The sequence below is a fragment of the Tachyglossus aculeatus genome, chromosome 20 (genome assembly GCF_015852505.1).
Source record: "Tachyglossus aculeatus isolate mTacAcu1 chromosome 20, mTacAcu1.pri, whole genome shotgun sequence".
Taxonomy (NCBI): Eukaryota; Metazoa; Chordata; class Mammalia; order Monotremata; family Tachyglossidae; genus Tachyglossus; species Tachyglossus aculeatus.
The window spans coordinates 31,767,778-31,791,525 of record NC_052085.1 but is presented as its reverse complement, the minus strand read 5'-3'; the positions used below and the strand labels follow the sequence as shown (position 1 = coordinate 31,791,525).

Below are 23,748 nucleotides of genomic sequence, written 5' to 3'. Positions count from 1 at the left end.
ACCAGTAAGCACTTAATAAGTGCCACTGATTGATTGACTGATTGTGGCCCCTGGGGTTGTCTGAGCTTCGGGGTCAGGTCGGAGCGCTTGGGCCCTCCCCGGCAGAGAGCAAGGGGAACAGCCGGAAGACCAAAGTGAAAGAGAAAGGAAAGGCGAATAGGAAGTGCTGAAACAGGGTGTCCTTCCACGTCACTCCACGGCCCGTGGATGCTCCGTAAATATTTGCTGACCGACGGCCGGCATCTGTCCAAACCCGCGGCGATCAGCGAGCAGTGCGCAGCCCTCTGTGTCCAAGAGAAACACGGTCGTTCTCCTTGAAATTTTCAACCGAATGAAAAAGGCAGGCGGAATATCACACTTCAAGTGGTGTCCGTTTTCACCTTCAGCGTTTCGAGCCGTGTCTTCACGCAGGAGAACAAGCGTCCACTGAACGGGGCCAGCAAATACAAACGGGTCCGGAGCCCTCCGCAAATCACCGTGGGCCAGAAAAGTCACCTGTCTCCTCGACTCGGTCGCTACCGCCCCTTGGATTTATATTTGACAATCTGGGAGGACGTCCTCGATGTTGACCGAAACGTTCTAGCGTCCGGGGAAGAAAGCATTCTCTAGGAAGGGAGGAGAAACGGGGTCCCTCGCTGACTCAGTGGCCTCGGTTCGCAGGACGAGTCCTGTTCAGGTGAGAGGACGGAGAGGGGCCCGGTGGGCCTGTTGTGGGATACCGCTGGAAGACACTGGGCCAGGCTGGGTTGGAGAAGAAAGCTGTATTTCAGTCGTATTTATTGAGCACTTACTGTGTGCAGAGCACTGTACTAAGCCCTTGGAAGAGTACAATATAACAATAAACAGTCACGTTCCCTTCCCCTGACGATATTACAGTCTAGCGGGTACTAGATTGGGGTTACTTCTGGGTCCACCCAGAAGGGTGAACAGCTTGGTGGTCAGTGGGGGGAAAGTGGGAGGGGGCCGCCTTCCTCCCGTGGGCAAGGGACAGATGTGTCTGCTCAGAGAGAGAGGGGGAAGAGTCCCGTGTGGCTGATCGGGTCAAAGAGCTGGGGCCGGGAGCAGCTAAGCAGGGAAACTCCACCAATGACCTGCAGTCTCTCCTGACTCCCTCCCCATCCTCCGCTCATTCCCAGATCTGGCCAGCCGGGACCCCGGAGAGCGGAGAGGAGGAGGGGTTTGGACTCCGGACTTGACACAGACTGCCCGGCAGAAGACAATCTGGCGTCCTGGGAGGAGGACGAAGATTGGCTGATGGGGGGCACCCCCACAGCGGGGCCGACGGCGGCGGTTCTGGGCGACTTGCAGGACACCCATGTCTCCCTCGGGTTCCTGGGGGCCACCGTGGTCCTGGTGGGGCTGCTGCGTGTGGTCACCCGCTGGGGCTTCCCTGACCGCGACCCCCGCCGCCAACCGAGCCCACTCCTCAGGACCTTCCTCCTGGAGCTGCTGGCCACCTTCCAGCTGTGCGCCTGCACCCACGAGCTCACCGTCCAGGCCGACCTGAACCCTTCTCCCCACTTTGGCATCTCGCTCACCTACTTCTTCACGCTGATCCACGGGCTGACCCTGGCGGACTCCTTCTGCAACCCGTGCGCCGTGCTGGAGAAGATGGCCGTGGAGCGGCTGGCCGTGGGGACGGGGATCTCGAGGATCCTGGCCCAGATGGCGGGGGCCCTGCTGGCCCGGGCCTACGTGGTCTCCGTCTGGAGCTTCGGCCTCATCGAGCAGCACAGCGCCGACCGGCACCGGGCCTGCCGGAACCCCATGCGCACGGACGTGCCCAAGGCCTGCCTGGTGGAGGCCATCTGCTCCTTCATCTTCCACAGTGCCATGATCCAGCTCAAATACATCCGGCCCAAGCTGCGCGTCCACCTGCAGGCCGCCCTCATCACCTTCTTGGTCTTCGCAGGTTTGTTGAGTGGCAGCCATGCGCCCAAAGGCACCGATCGGCCCAGGCCCTCCTTCATCTGAATGCAGATCAATCAATCAATCAATCAATCGTATTTATTGAGCGCTTACTATGTGCAGAGCACTGTACTAAGCGCTTGGGAAGTACAAATTGGCAACACATAGAGACAGTCCCTACCCAACAGTGGGCTCACAGTCTAAAAGGGGGAGACAGAGAACAGAACCAAACATACCAACAAAATAAAATAAATAGGATAGAAATGTACAAGCAAAATAAATAAATAAATAAATAAATAGAGTAATAAATATGTACAACCATATATCCATATATACAGGTGCTGTGGGGAAGGGAAGGAGGTAAGATGGGGGGATGGAGAGGGGGACGAGGGGGAGAGGAAGGAAGGGGCTCAGTCTGGGAAGGCCTCCTGGAGGAGGTGCAGATGTGCAGTTGTAGTCCTTGGGGTGATGAGTAGCGCTCCCCCACCCCATTCCTCCGCACTGGAGCTTTGATGGTCTTCAGCCCCCCTGCTCTCCATCCCAGCCCCAGTCAATTAATCAATCAGTCGATGGTATTTACTGAGTGCATACTGGGTGCACAGCACTGTGTTAAGTGCTCGGGAGGGTATGATGCAGTTGAGTTGGTTGAATCTGATCCCTCCCCTCAGTAGCTTAGAGTCCAGTAGGGGAGAAGACCAAAGTTCAAATAATTTCAGTAACGAGAAGAAGCCTAATGGAAAGATCTCAGGCCTGGGAGTTAAAGAGTACCTGGGTTCTCATTCCAGCTCTGCCATTTTTGTGCTGTGTGTCCTTGGGCGAGGCAGTTACCTCATCTGTAGAATGGGGATTAAGACTGTGAACCCCCTGTAGAACATGGGGCTGTGACCAACCTGATTATCTTGAATCTTCCCCAGCGCTCAGTACAGGGCTTGGCACATAATAAGCGCTTAACAAATACCGCAAAAAATAAATTAATTAAAGATAGAGAAGCAGTGTGGCTCAGTGGAAAGAGCCCAGGCTTTGGAGTCAGAGGTCATAGGTTCAAATCCCGGCTCCGCCACCTGTCAGCTGTGTGACTTCACTTAACTTCTCTGGGCCTCAGTTCCCTCATCTGTAAAATGGGAATTAAGGCTGTGAACCTCCCCGTGGCACAACCTGATCACCATGTAACCTCCCCAGTGCTTAGAACAGTGCTTTGCACATATTTTAAGCGCTTAACAAATGCCATCATTGTTATTATTATTATTAGATAGGGGAAGTGGCAGATTATAAAGATACATATCTAAGCATTGTGGGGGTGCATATTATAGCGCTTTAAGGGTACAGAGGTGACGCAGAGGGGATGGCGAATAGGGTGAGGATATGAGGGTTCAGGGGAGGTCTTGGCGGAGATGTAATTTTAGTAGGGTTTTGAAAACAGAGACATTGATGATCTGTTGGGTATAAAGAAGAGGAATCATTTGGGCAAGGGGTTGGCGGCGAGATAGATGAGATCAAGGTACAGTGAGCTAGTTCATTCAATCGTATTTTATTGAGCGCTTACTGTGTGCAGAGCACTGTACTAAGCACTTAGCTAGTTGGCATTAGAGGCGCAAAGTGTGTGGCTCGGATTGTTGTAGGAGGTCACTGAGGTAAGGGAGGAGGGGGAGAACTGATTGCCTTAAGGCCGACGGTAAGGCGTTTCTGTTTTCTCGCCGGGGTGTTTGGTCAACCACCAGAGGTTTTTGAGGAGTGGCAGGTGTGGACTGAATTTTTTTTTTGGAAAAATGATCCAGGCAACAGAGTAAAGGATGAACTGGAGAAGGGAGAGACTAGAGGCGGAGAGGTCAGTGAGGAGGCTGATGCAGTGGTCAAGGTGGGATGTGAGAAGGGCTTGGGGCCAGCGAGATGACGGTTTAGGTGGAGAGGAAGGGGCAGATTTTAGCTATAATCTCCTACCACAAGAAGGGAGTGAATCTAACAACCCCGGGAGCCCTGAGAGATTCTGCTGAGGGTCTGATTGCCCCCACCGTGGCCCCCTATAACAATATAACAGACACATTCCCTGCCCACAAAAAGCTTACTGTCTAGAGGAGAAACATCCCCATCTCATCTCTCTCACTCAACCCACGTATTCAATCTGCTCACAGTCTTAATCCCCATTTTACAGATGAGGTAATTGAGGCACAGAGAAGCTAAATGACTTGCCCAAGATCGCACAGCAGACAAATGGCAGAACTGGGATTACCATCATCATCATCAATCGTATTTATTGAGCGCTTACTATGTGCAGAGCACTGTACTAAGCGCTTGGGAAGTACAAATTGGCAACATATAGAGACAGTCCCTACCCAACAGTGGGCTCACAGCCTAAAAGGGGGAGACAGAGAACAAAACCAAACATACTAACAAAATAAAATAAATAGAATAGATATGTACAAGTAAAATAAATAGAGTAATAAGTAAAATAAATAGAGTAATAGTAAAATAAATAAATAAATAAATAGAGTAATATAAATAAATAGAGTAATAATAAATAAATAGAGTAATGGAACCCAGTAATTAGAGTAATTAGAACCCAGTTCCTTCTGACCCGTGCTCTAACCACAAGGCCATGTTGCTTCTCCATAAGAAACCCAACACTCAAACCAAGGGGACACACCTCAGTCTGTCAGCCCCAACGTCACACCTATCCACCCAGAGCCACTCATGATTAATTGGGCAACGGATCGGTGACAGTCGACAGTCCACAAACAAGCAGAAAGCAGATGGGGAGAGAAGCTGAGTTGCGTTGAAAGAAAGGCGGCATGGAGGCAGTGTTTCATTGTGATGGACAGTGGGTGAGGCATTAAGTGGGTGGGAGAAGATGAGGGGCTCTTTCTGTGCATTTCCCACCTGGAATTTGAGATTCTTGAACATTTCTGGAGGTCCCGGGGAGCTGAATTCTCTATCTTCTCAACGGCACCTCAGGTTTTAATAGAGCGCTTTTATTTTCCAAAGCATTTTCACAACACACATCTCATTTTGCGGGAGGAGGGAGAGGCAGGGATCCTTATTCTCATTTGATAAGTGAAGAAACCGAGGCCCAGAGAGGCAAAGCGACTTGCCTGATGACACTCAGCAGGCCGGGGGCAGAGCTGGGACCAGAGAGTGCAGCAGAACCAAGACTCTTGATTCCGGCCCTCGGGGGCTTTGCAGTTGAAACGAGGGGACAGAACTCTGTGCAAATAGTGGGAGCAGGAGGAAAATCAAAGACAAAATGGGAAGTTGGGCAGATACGTCAGGGTGAAAGTGTTGAATGTACATAGCAGAGCAAGAAGATAAAAAATGTGCACAGGAATGTGAATGGTAGGGGTAGGAAGAAAATCCTGAAGCATTTTGATTTGGTCTCTGAAATAGAGAGAACTAAGGCAAGAACTACAACCTCATTGCCTCCCACCCCTTCCTCTTGGCCGAGGTGACTTTTTTCAATGTATTTAAGTGTTTTCTGTGTACCAAGCACTGTATTAAGCGCTGGGGTAGATAAAAGATAATCAGGTTGGACACAGCCCGTGTCCCACTTGGGACTCACAGCTTTAATCCCCATTTTACAGATGAGGTCACCGTAAAATGGTCACACAGCAAAGTGGCAGAGTCAGGATTAGAACCCAGGTCCTCTGACTCCGAGGTGCTCTTTCCAGTAGGTTATGCTGCTTCTTTTGACTAATTCGATTCTACCCCAATGCTCAGAACAGGACCTGGCACATAGCAAGCACTTAACAAATACTATTAAAAAAAAAAAACAAAACAGCTCTACGTTATTTTCGAAGAAGATCGTCGTGATTTGGCTCACAGGCCGGCTGTAAGAGGTGGTCAATCAATCAATCAATCGTATTTATTGAGCTCTTACTGTGTGCAGAGCACTGTACTAAGCGCTTGGTCATGACCAAATGCATTACGATGGAGCTCCAGGAACTGGGAGTGGGAGATAAGGGGTGCGAAAGGACAGGTTACGTCGATGGGAACTGTGAGAGGCTACCTTTTTTTTTTTTTAATGATGCTTGTTAAGCATTTTCTATGTGTAAGGCCTGGGGTAGATACAAGCTAATCGAATTGGACACAGTCCACGTCCCATATGGGGCTCACAGTCTTAATCCCTGCTTTACAGATGAGGTAACTGAGGCACAGAGAAATTAAATGATGTTTAATAATAATAATGACATTTATTAAGCACTTACAATGTGCAAAGCACTGTTCTAAGCACTCGGGAGGTTACAAGGTGATCAGGTTGTCCCACGGGGGGCTCACAGTCTTAATCCCCATTTTACAGATGAGGGAACTGAGGCACAGAGAAGCTAAGTGACTTGCCCAAAGTCACACAGCTGACAATTGGCATAGCGGGATTTGAACCCCTGACCTCTGACTCCAAAGCCCGTGCTCTTTTCCACTGAGCCACGCTGCTTCTCTATTCATTTCTCTCTCTATATAAATGTATATATATATATACATTTATATTTATTATTATTTATTTATTATTATAATTTATACTATATATATATAGTAGTATTTGTTAAATGCTTACTGTGGTTCAAGCCCTGTTCTAAACTCTGAAAAATAAATACATATATACAGTCATAAATAAATAAGTAAAGCCTAGTTAAGCTCTTTGAAGCTTATTCCCTCCCAGTCATGGCCCCTAAACTTGCCTAAATTGCACAGCAAAGTGACAGAGCCGGGATTAGAAATAACAATAATAATTATGGTGGCATTTGTTAAACGCTTACTATGTGCCAAGCACTGTTTTAAGCACTGGGGGGGAATACCGGGTAATCTGGTTGACCCACATGGGGCTCACAGTCTTAATTCCCATTTTCCAGATGAGGGAACTGAGGCACAGAGAAGTTAAGTGACTTGCCCGAAGTCACACAGCTGACAAGTGGTGGAGCCGGGATTAGAACCCAGAACCTTCTGCCTCCCAGGCTTTTTCCAGTTGGCCACCCTGCTCCCTCATTCTCTTTCTTTTCACCCTTTTCCCCGCATCCAGTCTTAAATTCTTGCCCTGACTTCCGCCTTTTACCCAAATCCCTCAGCCTCAGCGGTGTCAACTCCGAACAGTTTATTTATTTATTTTACTTGTACATATCTATTCTATTTATTTTATTTTGTTAGTATGTTTGGTTTTGTTCTCTGTCTCCCCCTTTTAGACTGTGAGCCCGCTGTTGGGTAGGGACTGTCTCTATATGTTGCCAACTTGTACTTCCCAAGCGCTTAGTACAGTGCTCTGCACACAGTAAGCGCTCAATAAATACGATTGATGATGATGATGGTGGTGATGATTTGAAGACATTATTGTCACTACTCAGCCAGCCAATAGATGGGTAATATTTCAGGAGGAGCCTCCAATTCTGCTCCTTTCGCCGGGATACCCTACCGATGTTTGTTTTTATTTTGTGTATGTTTCTTTGCCTTTTATATTTTTGAAGTGTTTTATTATTATTTCATCGCTCCCTCCTATCGTGTCTGTTGCCAGTCCCGTCTCCCCACTGTATAGTCCTTGACTGGAAGCCCCTTGAGGTCTGGGGACAATGTCTGTCAATCCATCAATCAATCCTTCGTATTTGTTGCACACTTATTGTGCGCAGGGCACTGTACTAAGTACTTGAGAGAGCACAGCATGGCAGAGTTGGTAGACACAAGGAGCTTACCATCTGGGCTAGCGAGGAGACAGACATTAATACAAATAAATAAATGACAGATATGTACAGATATATATATGCAGATATATATGGAGAAGCAGCGTGGCTCAGTGGAAAGAGCCCCGGTTTTGAAGTCAGAGTTCATGGGTTCAAATCCCGGCTCCGCCAATTGTCAGCTGTGTGACTTTGGGCAAGGCACTTCACTTCTCTGGGCCTCAGTTCCCTCATCTGGAAAATAGGGATGAAGACTGTGAGCCCCCCGTGGGACAACCTGATCACCTTGTAACCTCTCCAGCGTTTAGAACAGTGCTTTGCACAAAGTAAGCACTTAATAAATGCCATTATTATTATCATTATTACTATTACAGAAGTGCTTTGGAACGTCTGATGTCTAATTTCCACTCATGGATTCTTTCTCACTGCTTGGTACAGTGCTCTGCACTCAGTAAGTGTCTAATAAATACTATTACTACTACCTCTGAGCACTTACTGCATTCAGAACACTATACTAAGCTCTTGGGAGAATTCACTTGAAAGCAGGTTGGGGCTGTTGATTAGTGTGATCACAGGGGAGAGTTAGCACCGTACCCAAAAGTCTTTTTAATATAAGCTTTAATTAAGTTCCCTTGAGGCACAATTGTTGTGGCCAGGCCCAAAAGGATGCACGTGCAGGGTCTTCGTTAGTCTCGGGGAGCCAGCACCACGCCAAATGGAAGCAATGAGCTGCCCTTTCAATGGCCTAATCCTTTGGTGTCTCTTCCAAAACTACAAGTCAGCCAATCCTATTTATTGAGAGCTCACTGTGTGTGCAGCACTGTACTATGCACTTGAGGGAGTACAATCTAACAATCTAACAGACACATTTCCTGCCCACATCAAGCTTACAGGCCAAAGGGAACAGGGATTTGGAAGGAGTCTACATCTCTGTCCATAAAAGAGGCCGGACCTCCTTGGGGAGAGGGGCAGGGGACCCAATAATAATAATAATAATAATAATTGTGGTATTTGTTAAGTACTTGCTACATGCCAGGCACTGTACTAAGCAATGTAGTAGATACAAGATAACCAGGTCCTACTTAGGGTTCACAGTCTAAGTAGGAGGGAGAACAGGTATTGATCCTCATTTTGCAGATGGGAGAACTGAGGCAAAGAAGTGAAGTGACTTGCCCAAGGTCACATAACAGAAAAGTGGAGGAGTCAGGATTAGAATCCAGGTCCTCTGACTCCCAGGCAAACGCTCTTTCCACTAGGCCATGCTGCTTCATCTCTCAGCTGACCCAAGGAAAACAGGGAAGAACCACAGGGTGGGAAGAAATCAGGGCCCCTTCTTAGCCCCTCTCTCATCATCATCATCATCATCATCATCAATCGTATTTATTGAGCGCTTACTATGTGCAGAGCACTGTACTAAGCGCTTGGGAAGTACAAATTGGCAACATATAGAGACAGTCCCTACCCAACAGTGGGCTCACAGTCTAAAAGGGGAAGACAGAATAGATATGTACAAGTAAAATAAATAAATAAATAGAGTAATAAATATGTACAAACATATATACATATATACTATATATATACATATATACTATATATGTATATATATACATATATACTATATATGTGTATATATATACATATATATATATACATACATACATATATATATATACATACATATATATATATATACATACATATATACATACATCCCTCCCGGATGGGAATTGCCAGGGAGGATGGGATGCATAGTCTCTCAACACGGCAGTAGTAGCAATAATAGTTATTAAGAGCTTATTTTCATTTGTTCATTCATGCATTTTTAATGGTATTTGTTAAACGCTTACTAGGTGCCAAGTGCTGGGACAGATACAAGCTAATCAGGTTGGACCCAGTCCATGTCCCACATGGGGCTCACGGTCTTAATCCCCATTTTACAGACGAGGTAATTGAAGCACACAGAAGTTAAATAAAAATAATAGTAATAATAATGATGGCATTTGTTAAGCGCTTACTATGTGCCAAGCACTGTTCTAAGTACCCAAGGTTGCAGAGCAGACAAGTGGCAGAGCTGGGATTAGAATCCCGGTCCTTTTGAATTCCAGGCCCATGTTCTATCCACTAGGCAATGCTGCTTCCCTACTCTGGTGTGCAGAACACTGTACTAAGCGCTGGGGGAGAGTCTGCAGGTGGAAATTAGACCAAGACCCTGGGGGAAGAGGGGTGCTGAGACCTTGCTCTGCCGCCATTCCCCGGCCTGGGGGTATGTGGGGACATTTTATTTTATTTTATTTTGTTGGTATGTTTGGTTTTGTTCTCTGTCTCGCCCCTTTTAGACTGTGAGCCCACTGTTGGGTAGGGACTGTCTCTAGATGTTGCCAACTTGTACTTCCCAAGCGCTTAGTACAGTGTTCTGCACACAGTAAGCGCTCAATAAATACGATTGATTGATTGGGGGAGGCCATGGCACACTAGGGTATTCATTTGAGGCGGGGGAACTTGTCCCCCACCTTGCTCGGATGGATGTGGAGGGGACGCTGGGGGACATCTTGTCCCACTCCCGCCATGCTGAGGTGGATATGGAGGGGAGGCTGAGGAAGAAGATGTCTCTTCCTACTCTGGGGTGCGGGGGGAGAGGGAGACTGAGAGCCGGGAGGCTTGAGGGGAGGCTGAGGGACACCTCGCCCCACTTCCGCCATGCTGGGGTGGATATGGAGCTTAGTACAAGCACTTAGTACAGTGCTTTGCACACAGTAAGCGCTCAATAAATACGATTGATATGGTGGGGAGGCTGAGGGAGAAGACGCCTCTCCCTACTCTGGGGTGCGGGGAAAGTGGGAGACTGAGAGCCGGAAGGCGTGAGGCGATCCGGGATGGGATGCTGAACGCCACACGGAACACCACGCCACTTCTCTGTGCCTCAGTTACCTCATCTGTAAATTGGGGATAACTGTGAGCCCCCCGTGGGACAACGTGATCACCTTGTAACCTCCCCAGCGCTTAGAACAGTGCATAGTAAGCGCTTCATAAATACCATCATTATGATTATTATGCTGAGGTGGAAATGGAGGGGAGGATGAGGGAGACGACAGCTCTCCATTCATCCACATAGTAAGCACTTCATAAATACCATCATTATGATTATTATGCTGGGGTGGAGATGGAGGGGAGGATGAGGGAGACGACGCCTCTCCATTCATCCGTATTTATTGAGCTTTTATTGTGGCCGGAGCACCGTACCGAGCAATTGGAAAGTACAGCGTTGGAGAATTGGAGAAGCGGCGTGGCTCAGTGGAAAGAGCCCGGGCTTTGGAGTCAGAGGTCACGGGTTCAAATCCCGGCTCTACCAACTGTCAGCTGTGTGACTTTGGATGAGTCACTTCACTTCTCTGTGCCCCAGTTCCCTCCTCTGTAAAATGGGGATTAAAACTGTGAGCCCCCGTGGGACAGCCTAATCAACTTGTAACCTCCCCAGCACTTAGAAGAGTGCTTTGCACATAGTAAGCGTTTAACGAATACCATTATTATTATTTTATTTTTTATTTTATTTACTTTTTATTTATTTTATTTTATTTATCTATATATTATTTTTTTATTATGTTTTGCTTTGTTGTCTGTCTGTCTCCCCCTTCTAGACTGTGAGCCCGCTGGTGGGTAGGGACCGTCTCTAGATGTTGCCAACTTGGACTTTCCAAGTGCTTAGTCCAGTCAATCAATCAATCGTATTTATTGAGCGCTTACGGTGTGCAGAGCACTGTACTAAGCGCTTGGGAAGTCCAAGTTGGCAACACATAGAGACAGTCCCTACCCAACAGTGGGCTCACAGTCTAAAAGGGGGAGACAGAGAACAAAACCAAACATACTAACAAAATAAAATAAATAGAATAGATATGTACAAGTAAAATAAATAGAGTAATAAATATGTGCAAACATATATACCTATATACAGGTGCTGTGGGGAAGGGAAGGAGGTAAGGTGGGGGGGATGGAGAGGGGGACGAGGGGGAGAACACACAGTAAGCGCTCAATAAATACGAATGAATGAATGAACACACAGGAAGCGCTCAATCAATCAATCAATTGTATTTATTGAGCGCTTACTGTGTGCAGAGCACTGTACTAAGCGCTTGGGAAGTCCAAGTTGGCAACACATAGAGACGGTCCCTACCCAACAGTGGGCTCACAGTCTAAAAGGGGGAGACAGAGAACAAAACCAAACATACTAACAAAATAAAATAGAATAGATATGTACAAGTAAAATAAATAGAGTAATAAATATGTGCAAACATATATACCTATATACAGGTGCTGTGGGGAAGGGAAGGAGGTAAGATGAGGGGGGATGGAGAGGGGGAGAACACACAGTAAGCGCTCAATAAATACGATTGAGTGAATGAGCATACAGGAAGCGCTCAATAAATACGATTGAATGAATTATTATTATTCATCGTCATCATCATCATCAATCGTATTTATTGAGCGCTTACTATGTGCAGAGCACTGTACTAAGCGCTTGGGAAGTACAAATTGGCAACATATAGAGACAGTCCCTACCCAACAGCGGGCTCACAGTCTAGAAGGGGGAGACAGAGAACAAAACCAAACATACTAACAAAACAAAATAAATAGAATAGATATGTACAAATAAAATAAATAGAGTAATAAATATGTACAAACATATATACATATATACAGGTGCTGTGGGGAAGGGAATCAATCAATCAATCAATCAATCAATCGTATTTATTGAGCGCTTACTATGTGCAGAGCACTGTACTAAGCGCTTGGGAAGTACAAATTGGCATCACATTGAGACAGTTCCTACCCAACAGTGGGCTCACAGTCTAAAAGGGGGAGACAGAGAACAGAACCAAACATACCAACAAAATAAAATAAGTAGGATAGAAATGTACAAGTAAAATAAATAAATAGAGTAATAAATATGTATGTACAATCATACATACAAGGGAAGGAGGTAAGATTGTTGTTTTATTGTTTTATTTTAAGATTATGTATTATTATTATTACAGTTCGGCCGCAAATGGGGGCCCACAAGGGGCTCGCGTGGGGAGGGGCCCCCTCAGGCTAGGGGAGGGGCAGCCGGCCATGGGCCTCCTCAGCGCAGCCCCTCCCCCCAGCACGGCGCGCGGGGCGGGGCTCACGGCGCACGCGCGGGCGCTCGCGCCTCCCGCCTCGCGGGCGGGTGGGTGGGTGGGGCGCATGCGCGGGCGCTCGCGCCTCCCGCCCTCGAGGGCGGGCGGGCGGGGCGCGCACGCGCGGGCGCTCGCGCCTCGTGGCGGGCGGGGCGCGCATGCGCGGCCGCTCCTGAGGCGATCCTGAGGCGCGCTTGAGGCGCCGGCCAGTTGGCCGGCGGGCCGTTGGTGGCGGAGGTCGCGCTCGCCCTCTCTCCCGTCCGGTCGCCCGCGGTCCCCCGTCCGTCCCTCCCCCCTCCCCGCCCGCCCGCACACCGGCCTCTCCGGGAGCCGGGGAGGGGGGATGGCGGGGCCCCTGGGCGGGCTGGAGGACACCTGCGTCTCCCTGGGGCTCATGGTGGCCACCGTGGTCCTGGTGAGCCTGCTGCGGGTGGGCACCCTGAAGGGCCTCTCGGGCTCGGACGCCCACCGCCACCACCACCCCGCTCGGACCCACCGTCCCCTGAGGACCTTCCTCCTGGAGCTGCTGGCCACCTTCCAGCTGTGCGCCTGCACCCACGAGCTCACCGTCCAGGCCCAGCTGGACCCGTCGCCCCACTTCGGCCTGACGCTCACCTACTTCTTCACGCTGGTCCACGGGCTGACCCTGGCCGGCTCCTTCTGCAACCCGTGCGCCGTGCTGGAGAAGGTGGCCATGGAGCGGCTGGCCGCGGCCCGGGGCGTCCTGAAGATCCTGGCCCAGCTGGCGGGGGCCCTGCTGGCCCGGGCCTACGTGCTGTCCGTCTGGAGCCTCGGCCTCATCGAGCAGCACCGCGTCAACCGGGACCGGCCCTGCCGGAACCCCCTGCACGCCGACGTGCCCAGGGCCTGCCTGGTGGAGGCCATCTGCTCCTTCATCTACCACAGCGCCGTCATCCAGTTCAAGGACGTCCGGCCCAAGCTGCGCATCCACCTGTTGGCCGCCCTCATCACCTTCCTGGTCTTCGCAGGTCGGTTGGAGCCGCCGCCGCCGCCTGCCCAGAGGCCCGGGACGCCGAGGCCGGACGGGCAGACCAGCCCCTGACGGCGCCGGGGGTCAAAGGTCTTGCAAAACTCACAAATCGCCGCGTCCTCTGAGGTTCCGGTCCGCAGCCCTGACCCTCACGGTGATGGGACAACCCGCCTCATTAACTCACCTTCCCGGCGCTCCCCGTTTTACCGAAGGTTGGGTTCCGGTGGTCTTCGACCCCCTCCATCCTGGCCAAAGATCCATTTCTCATCTGCCCACCCCCACCCCCAAAAAATTCTGAATTTGACCTTCCGCAAGACCCAGAGGAGACTGGCTACTAAATGTCTATTTTTTTAAAGACTCAATCAATTGTATTTATTGAGCGCTTACTGCGTGCAGAGCACCGTATTAAGCGCTTGGGAAGTACAAGTCGGCAACACATAGAGACGGTCCCTACCCAACAGCTGGCTCACAGCCTTGTCACCCACTGTTGGGTAGGGACCGCCTCTAGATGTTGCCAACTTGTACTTCCCAAGCGCTTAGTACAGTGCTGTGCACACAGTAAGTGCTCAGTAAATACGATTGATTGACCCAGAGGAGACAATGTCTAAAGCATTGCTTTATTTTATTTTTTTAAAGACTCTGCCTTGTTCCTCGTGCCAGCTGGGGCCAATAATACTAATAGCAATTCTGGCACTCGTTAAGTGCTTACTATATGCCAGGCACTGCATATCTGTCTACCGCAGCACTTGGGTAGACAGAAGCGAGTTGGGTTGGACGCAGTCCCCGGCCCACGTGAGGCTCACTGTCGTAGTCTCCATTTTACAGATGAGGTAACCAAGGCACCGAAAACCCGTGTGACTTGCCCAGGGTCATAGAGCAGACAAGAGGCAGAGCCTGAGACCAGGTTTAGGCTCTAGCCATTAGGTCGTGCTGCTTCCAGATTGCCCTAATCTCCTTCTTTACACTAACCCAGAGATCAGCTTGGGTCTAAAGAGGTTCTTCTCCACCCCTCAAAAGCCCAAATACAAGCATCCCTATCCCCGCCGTGCCCCAACCCTCTCGCCCCCACCTCCCCCATATGAATTAGGATCTACTAGTTTCTCTTCCAGGCTTTTGTTTTGATCACTTGGTATGCATTCTTCTTTGTCTCTCATTTATAAACCTAGTTTTGAAGGGCGAGTGCCCCAAATAAGTAAATACTGTTCTTTCCCAGATCACTAGTTTGGATCCCGAGAACTGTAGATTGTAAAAGAATCCCGAAGGGTTCGAAGCCCACAGGAACCGCTGTGAGCCCCATGTCGGACATGGACTGTGTCCAACCATGGGCTTGTGTCTACCCTAGTGCTTAGTACAGTCCCTGGCGTGTAGTAAGTGCTTGACAATACCATTACAAATTTTTTTCTTAAAAACCCACACACAGTGGTCTGGGAAAATGGGCCCAAAATGAGTGTTAACGAAAACATTCGCTAATGTTGTTGAGACTTGGCAACTCTTTTAAGTCACCGCATTGTGTGGTGATGGGCAATTTATCCTGCAACTTGAAACTAGTAAACAACAGCCTGCATCCTTTCTATGAAATAGACTTAGGAGTCCTGTTTGGGAATAGCAGATGTGGGAGATCTTTGGGTTTATTGTGGCAAAATGTTAGTGGGGGAACGGGAAAATCCTAAGTGTCTTTAGTTGGTCAGTTTTACGGACGTGGCCTCCTTCGGGGCTGAAGTCAGACGTGACACCCCCTCGGAGGGGTGGGGGGGGGCTTTAGGGCCCGTGTTGGCTTGGCAGAAGAGTGAATCTTTGATTGTGGGGCCCCGTCGGGATTTGTTTGGTGGTTAAGGCTTTGGGCTGTGGCCAAAACTTGGAAAACTTCCAAGCGTAATTGCAGTCATTGGCGGCCCAGGCCTGTGCGCATCAGGGATGGCCTTTCCTTCGTGGGTTTGCTGCCGCTCGGGATTGCTGGTCCGCCGATTCACAGGATGTGAAGGTTGCTTCTCTTTCCTAATGATCATCATGATAATTGTGTCTTGAGTGCTTACTAGGAGCCAAATGCTGGGGTAGATCAAAGTTAATCAGGTCAGACATGCAGCCTCTGTCCCTCATGGGCTTCACCGGCCAAGTTGGAGAGAGAACTCTTCTTCGCATGTCACACCCTTTCTCTCCCACCTTTCTGCTCTTATTTAATAATCTTCCCCAGGCGCTCAGTACAATGCTGTGCACGTAGTAAGCGCCGCTGATTGATTGATTTTGAAACCCAGCTTGTGCCGCTCCCCAGGGGAGACTCCGGCGTCATCCGTCCGGGCCGGGCAGGTCTCCCCACTACAGGGACGTGCCGTGTCCCCCGCGCGCAGGTTGGCACTTGTTCGGCGCCTTCCCTCAGCTTCTCCCAGGAGAGGCCGTCACGAGGCTTCATTTGGCAAGCAGAGGAAAGGGAGGAGGCGGGGGAAGCTTTGGTAGAAGGGGGCTGAGGCCCGTGATGGCTTGGGGCCGTTGGTCGTCTCTGCCAGGACGGGCGTTCACGGGGCCAAGCCCTGGCATAGCAGTTGGAGGGAAGCTCTCGGTTTCTCTGAGACCGCTCGCCCTCCTCCTCCAGCCTGCCCTGATTCACCCTTGGCTCCAGCTCACTCCTCTGTTCCCGGGGCCCCTGCGTTTGTCCCTCCCCTGCAGCTCAAAAAAGTCCATGGTGTTTCCCGAGCTCTGCCCGTGTGCGGAGCACTGAACGAAGCACTGTTTCCGGGGTAGGTGTTCCTCAGCCTCCGTTTTAGAGCCCATTCCTTGGGACGGTCTTCACGCTGCAGGTAGGCAGATCCTTTTAGAAAGCAGGGCAAGCCCCGACAGCTTGTCGAAGGGGTCCGTGGGCCGGGCCAGCCCCCATATGGACATCTGCCCCTCAGAGGCCTGAGTCCGGGCGCTGCCGAGGCGCTAATTGCAAATGTCTGTTGCAGGCGTATGGGCACACGCACACATGCACACATTTGGGCACCACAAAGGGGACTGGACTTTCCACCTCCTGGGTCTCGGACCTGCCCCCTGTCCAAGCCACCCCTTAGGAGCACTGGCTTTAGGCCACGGTGGCGGGACAGAGCCAGGGCTGCTGCAGCAGCTGGGAAAGGAGAGGGGGAGGAGGACAGCGAAGAGTATTCCAGGCTGGATGGGGACACGGAAGAGCAGATGAACTACAGCTAGGGGACACGGATATGTGCAAACGTCTTGTGGGGCCGGGGGTAGGGTGAATATCAAGGGCTTCAGAAGCACAGATTGGTCAGGGAAGGCCTTTCGGAGGAGGTGTGATTTTAGTGGGACTTTGAAAGTGGGGAGAGAGGTGCTCCCCACTTTTTAGACTGTGAGCCCACTGTTGGGTAGGGACTGTCTCTATATGTTGCCAACTTGTACTTCCCAAGCGCTTAGTACAGTGCTCTGCACACAGTAAGCGCTCAATAAATACGATTGATGGATTGCTCAGTCATATATGAAGGGGGAGGGAGTTCCAAGCCAGAGGGAAGGACACGGGTAAAGGAATCAGTGGTGGGAGAGACTAGATCCAGCCCCACATGGTACAGGGGACTCTGTCCAACCCAGTGCTTAGTACAGTGCCTGGCACATAGTAAGCACTTAACAAATACCACAGTTATTATTGAGGTTAAATTAGTCATATTTGAGTGCTTACTGTGTGCAGAGCACTGTACTTAGAGAAGCAGCGTGGCCTAGTGGAAAGAGCCCGGGCTTGGAAGTCAGCGGTCGTGGGTTCTAATCCCGGCTCCGCCACTTGTCAGCTGTGTGACTTTGGGCAAGGCACTTAACTTCTCTGTGCCTCAGTGACCTCATCTATAAAATGGAGATTAAAACGGAGCCGCACGTGGGACAACCTGATTGCCTTGTATCTACTCCAGCGCTTAGAACAGTGCTTGGCACATAGTCAACGCTTAAGAAATACCATCATTATTTCTATTACTAAGCACTTGGGAGAGTACAACACAACTGTACTCTTATCCACCAGACACATTCCCTGCCCGTGATGAGCTGACAGACAATAATATAAACTAAGGATCTGTACATAAGCTTATTTATATGTTTATTTATATAAAGTTTATTTATATAAGAGCTGTGAAGCTGGGGGTGGGGGTGAATAAAAGGAGCAAGTCAGGGCAGTGCAGAAGGGAGTGGGAAAAGAGGAAATGAGGGCCTAGTCAGGGAAGGCCTCTTGGAGTAGATGTGCCTTCAGGAAGGCTTTGAAAGTTGACAATGAAATAGTCATTGTCTGGTGGATAAGAAAAGGGAGAGCGTTCTAGGCCAGAGGCCAGCAGTGAGATAGATGAGTTTGAGGTCCACTGAGTAGGCTGTCATTAGAGGAATGAGTTGTGTGGACTGCATTTTAGGAGAGCAGAGAGGTGAGGTAGGAGGGGGTAAGGGGATCGAGTGCTTTAAAGCCAAGCGTGAGGAGTTTCTGTGTAATGCGGAGGTGGATGGGACACCATCCACTCTGTTCTCTTGTTTTCTGAACAACTGAGTTCTTGAGGATTTGGGAAATGTGAATTGCACGGTTTTTTGTTTTGTTTGTTTTTAAGGAAAATGATCCGAGCAGCAGGGTGAAGTGTGGACTGGAGTGGGGAGAGACAGGAGGCAGGGAGGTCAAAAAGGAGGCTGATGCAGTCAGTAGTCAAGGTGGGATAGGATACGGTGAATGAGAAGGTTGAATGAGAGGTGAGTCAGGGATAATGCCAAGGTTACAAGCTGATGATACAGGAAGGATGGTGATGTTGTCCACACTCCTCATTTCCTTTCATTTTCCCCCGCTTACCCCTTCCTTGTCAACTAGTAGTATTGAGCACTGACTCTGTGCAGAGCACTGGACTAAGCGCTTGGGAGAGTACAGTAGTTTGCCGACTTGATTTCTGTCCTCAGTGAGCTCTGTCTATTTTAGTACTCTACTACGCCCACTCTTCTGTACTCTCCCCAGTGCTCAGCACAGTAAGTGCTTCATAAATACCATCGACTGACCGTTACTGTCGTGCTGGGTTCTGCCTGTCAACCTTGAGGTTTTCTGTTGATGTTATCCTGAGAAGTCACGCTCCCCCTTCCAGCCTGCATTGCAACTCCTTTCTTCCCTCCTCCTCTTAAGTGTAGATTCCCTCCAGGATTTAAGCTTGTTGCAGGTGGGGAATGTGTTTCAACTGTGGTATACGGTACTCTCCCAAGCGCTCAGTACAATGCTGTGTGCACAGTAAGCACTCAGTAAGTACAGTTGGTTGATGGATTGGGACATTGCACCTGTGTGGGATCTGCACACCACTTCCAGGCATGATACAGCCTGGGCCAGAAAGATTCATTTATTACTCCAGACCACTTTGTCCGTTTCTTGGGTCAGAGGCGATGGCTGGAGAAGGGAGTTCTGGAAGGGATCGACTGGCAGTAATACAGGTGGAGAGGAGGGAAAGGCAGGGGGAGCCCAGTTTGCCAGCCTCTGCCCGCCAGACGCTAGGAGAAATCCCCTCCACCCGGGCCTTGTTCCCCTAGTTTCCTCCCAGGAAACCATCGGGAGAACGCCTTGGGAGGAAGGAATGAAATCCGGTTCTGTTCTCTTGTTTTCTGAACAACCGAGTTCTTTAACTTAAAGCCCCACCCATCCCTAGGCTCAAAGGGAGTCCTAATCCTGAAATTATGTCGTCAAACAACCAACCCTTCAGCCCTCTCCTTCTGTGGCTCCTGGTCCCAGGATAATCCGGACCAAACAGCTCAGAATTTCCTTATAGACCCTGGAGATGATGGAGACTTCCCGGAGAGCCTGACATTTGTAGATTCTTAAAAAAGTAACCTTTTTATTATCTACTGTGATATTTTTTGGGGGAAAGGGGGCTTTAAGTATAATATTCAAGCTTATTAAAAAAAAATTAATAGGAACCCTCCCCCCCCCCCCATGCATTTCCTATTATACAGAAAAGTTGAGTAAATTTGAAAACTGGGAATGTGTTGTTTTCAGTTTTTGCCGAGCTCCAGATTGGGTATAAAATTTTGTGTCCCTCTTGCTGTACCTGTCTCCCTCACAAAATTTTCCCTATTTTGGGAGAACAATATCCCCCAGAAAGTCAAGCTAGCAAAAAATGTTTCTGAGTTTGAGAAGCTAAAGGGAAATGCCCTACGACTGTCTGAGAGTACCACGCTTGTCATGTTCCATACTTACACATTAGATGTGAAAAACTGGATGTTCCCTTTTTTTAGAATAAGAAACCCAAAGAGAAATGTCTAAATTGTTTCCTGTTCTTGGTGGCGTAAGCAAACAGAACCCAGAAGTGCCAATGCAAGAGCTCCCTCGTGACCCTCCAAGTCGCTCAGATTCCACACGTAATACTAATAATGGTATTTGTTAAGTGCTTACTATGTGCCAACCATTGATCTATCCATCCAAAGCTCTGTGCATGGTAAATGTGAGAAGCAGCGTGGCCTAGTTAGTAGCACATGGGTGTGGGAGTTACAGGAACCTGAGGATTTTGGGGTTTTTTGGTGGGTTTTTTTTTTATAATGGTATTTGTTAAGCACATACTATGTATGTGCCAGGCCCTGTACTAAGAGCTGGGGTGGATACTAGCTAATCAGTCCGGACACAGGCCCAGTTTCACGGGGTGAGGGTTCACAGTTTTAGCCCCATTTTACGGATGAAGGAACTGCGGCAAAGAGAAGTAAGTTGTCACTTCACTTCCCTGTGTCTTTTACCTCATCTGTAAAATGGGAATTAAGGCTGTGAGTCCCATGTGGGACAGGGACTGTGTCCAACCTGGTTTGCCTTTATCCATCCCGGCGCTCAGAACAGTGCCTGGCACATAGTAAGCACTTAACAAATACCACAGTTATTATTGTTAAATGTTCAATAAATGCCATTCATTGATTACAGCCAGCAAGTAGGTTGTGGGGTGGGGGTGGAGACGGTGTTTGTGCCCCGGCAGAGCCGTGCGGGGATGGGGTGGTGTCGGGCCTGCTGTGGCATTGGCCCCTCGTCCCCCTCTTCATCCCCCTCATTTTACCTCCTTCCCTTCCCCATGGCATCTGTATATATGTTTGTACATATTTATTACTCTATTTTACTTGTACATATCTATTCTGTTTATTTTATTTTGTTAGTATGTTTGGTTTTGTTCTCTGTCTCCCCCTTTTAGACTGTGAGCCCACTGTTGGGTAGGGACTGTCTCTATATGTTGCAAAATTGTACTTCCCAAGTGCTTAGTACAGTGCTCTGCACACAGTAAGCGCTCAATAAATATGATTGATTGATTGGCGGCCACTGCGGGGGTCGAAGGGGCTGGTGGTCTGTAAAGGACCCTCCCCCCCAGAACGCCTCAGGGAGGCCACTCTTCCACCCACCCGTCCGCCCTTGATTCCCTCAGAGAAGAGACGAGAAACCCACACTGCTCATTCCTTTCTTTTTCCGTCTCTCGTAGGAGGAAGTATAACCGGGGCCGTGTTTAATCCAGCCCTGGCTCTCTCGCTGCACCTGAAGTGCTTCCAAGGTGAATTCCACAACTTTGCCATCGTGTACTGGATAGGCCCCATAGCAGGTAAGCAAGGCTGGCTCCCATTTGTCGGGAAAGGGGGAAGCGAAAGGCCACCTCTGTTCCTTGGCCCCAGAGCCCGTGAGCGGTGAAATCTTTGAACAAGGCCAGACCACCTCTTTCCTAGTGTAGCTGCCTGAAGTAGGAGATTTGGGGGTCTGCCTATGGACTGTTTAAAATTGCCCTCCGGAGCCCTGGTGAACCGAGCATGTCAGCGGATCGCCCTCCGTACTGTCCGAAGGCCCACGAGGTCCTGCGGGAAAAAGCCGGAGGTGACGGCCCCCTCCCTTTTCGGTGGTATTTGAGGTTTGGCTCACGTTAGCCGGGTGCAGCGGTCTCCAGCCCAGAATACTTAACGGAAGGCAAACTCTTTCCGAGGCAGAATGTCAAAGAGGCCCTCCTGGGCCGAGTTCCGTGGTGTGAGCTGACAGCGTATGCTGGGCTTGAAACACCAGCCCGACTGGGGCCAGGTTTATTCGTTTATTTATTTTTTAATGGCACTTACTATGTGTCAGGCACTGTACTAAGCCCTGGGATAGATACAAGGTAATCAGACTGGACACGGTCCCTGTCCCACTTAGGGCTCCCAGTTTTAATCCCTTTTACAGATGAGGTAACTGAGACTCAGAGAAGTGAAGTGACTTGCCCAAGGCTACCCGGCAGTCAAGTGGAAGAGCTGGGAATAGAACCCAGGCCCTTCTGACTCCTAGCCCCGTGCTCTATCAACTAGCCCAGGCTGCTTCTTAAATAGCCTAGCATTGTCCCCTATCTGAAGGCTAGCATGTAAACGTGGGGTGCTCTTAAAGGAACCCCGTTAAGTCACCCTTAAGGCTGTTTTGCAGTGTTTTTTTTGCGTGTGTATCTTCTGCTTTTTGGCCTGAAGACTCGTGGTAGGCCTCTAATTCTGCAGTGCTACCCAAATGGCTGCCTGCTGTTTGAGATGACCTTTTCAGGCCTCCTTCCCATCTTTTTCTTTAATGACACCTGAACTTATGTGGCAGCAATAAAGCCTCCTTCCCAGAGTCTTTTATCCCCATAGCAACGTCTCTGGGCTACAAGACAGGCCTCCTGACCCACTGTTTCCCGAGTTTCTGGTAGCAGAGGGGCCTCTCTGGCTTGAGGGGAAGAATGAGTAATGTGGAAGAATTGTCCTGAGGGTTTCGTCTTTACTTTTTATATTACCGAATCCGCACGGATGGAAATCCTTTGGGGCCCTCTATCCACGGCTCTGCCAGGGGGCACGACCCGATATCATCAGGCTGGGATGATCTCAGTTTTCTGTTGGGTGTCTGTGGCAGTGTCTGTCTTGCCTGGGTGCTGATGGTTTTGTATTTTTCTATTGCAGGTATAGCGACGATGGTTTTGATGTACCGCTTATTCCTTCCTTGGTTGAATCGCAAGCGTTCACTGAAATTTGAATAACCGGGACCGAGAGACTCCCACGGCCCAGTTACATTCCAGTTAGAGTGGACACGGGACCCTGCCGCGCCACAACCGCCAGAGGATGGGTTGCGGTTAGTTTATTTTCTTTTTATGCAGCATCGGACTGGGCTGGAGGCTCGGAACACCGTGCGAGTTCTGCCACGGGACGCTGACGAGGGCGGGAGGACCCCCCTCCTCGCCTCAGGGCACGGCTTGTCCCCCACCTCAACTGCCTACTATTAAAGTGCTGCTGCAGTAGGTGTATTTTCTGAAAGGTGGAAGGGAGGGGCCGCCGGCCTGCTGGCACCCCTGAAATGCTGAACAGCTGATGCTTCCTCTGGTCGCCCCCCCACCCCAGAGTGCCTTGAGGTGAGTGAACATCCTTCCTCTCTCCCTCCAGGAAAGGACCTTAATTGGAATCCAGCACCGATGGGCTGATAGCATCCTTTAGCTTCTGCCCTGGAATTCGTCTTGTGAGCTAATTGCTGGGGAAGATCTCAAGGATGTGAGATCAGACCGAGTCCCTGGCCCATACTGGGCTCACATCCTCTCCCCTCCTCATTTTGCAGAGGAGGAAACAGGCCCAGAGAGGCTGAGCGGGAGGCAGCTGGCCCTTCAGAGGAATTGCTGGCCCGGGGCCCGCTGGCTCACACGGCCCCTTCCCCGAACCCTAAGTCCAAAGTAATTGTGTCTGCAAGGGGTCGGCCCGCCCTGCAGGGAGCGAGGAACTGGTGGAAGGTCTCTTCCTCTGCGGCTCTTACTGTTCTCTCCCCAGCGGTTGCCATGGTAACCACCTCGCTCCCTCCTTCCCGTTCCTTTTCAGGCATCGCCTACAGCACGGGCGAAATGCAGCACTTTCCCAAGCCGGGGTCGTTTTCTAACTAGCTTCTCTGTCCTCCCCGATCTTTGCTTTGCATTTAAAGGCAGTGGCGGCAGAGAGAAGGGCCCTAACGGCAGCAGTGCCCTCGCTCTCTACTGGGAGCCTGCTGCAGAGAGAAAACAAGCTGAGTGGCCCCTGAGGTTGGATCAGTCCCTGTGGGGCCGCAGCCGGGCCCAGACCTCCGACCTCCACTCGAAGAACCCTCCCCCGG

At 49.9% G+C, this 23,748-nt stretch overlaps 1 protein-coding gene across 3 annotated transcripts; it reads left to right on the top strand.

Moving 5' to 3' along the window:
• The first annotated feature begins 311 nt into the window (after positions 1–311).
• AQP11 (aquaporin 11) lies at positions 312–22,915 on the top strand. Of its 3 annotated transcripts, XM_038761930.1 has the most exons (5): positions 317–676; positions 1,137–1,430; positions 13,217–13,698; positions 21,125–21,241; positions 22,581–22,915. In XM_038761930.1, the coding sequence occupies exons 2-5, from the start codon at positions 1,255–1,257 to the stop codon at positions 22,655–22,657; spliced, it is 852 nt and encodes a 283-aa protein (XP_038617858.1). In that variant the 5' UTR covers positions 317–676; positions 1,137–1,254; the 3' UTR covers positions 22,658–22,915. The 3 variants fall into 3 exon arrangements, with proteins under 3 accessions (XP_038617859.1, XP_038617858.1, XP_038617860.1); XM_038761931.1 differs by lacking the exon at positions 13,217–13,698 and having other exon boundaries at positions 312–676; positions 1,137–1,912; XM_038761932.1 differs by lacking the exons at positions 317–676; positions 1,137–1,430 and having other exon boundaries at positions 13,038–13,698.
• The last annotated feature ends 833 nt before the right edge of the window (positions 22,916–23,748 follow it).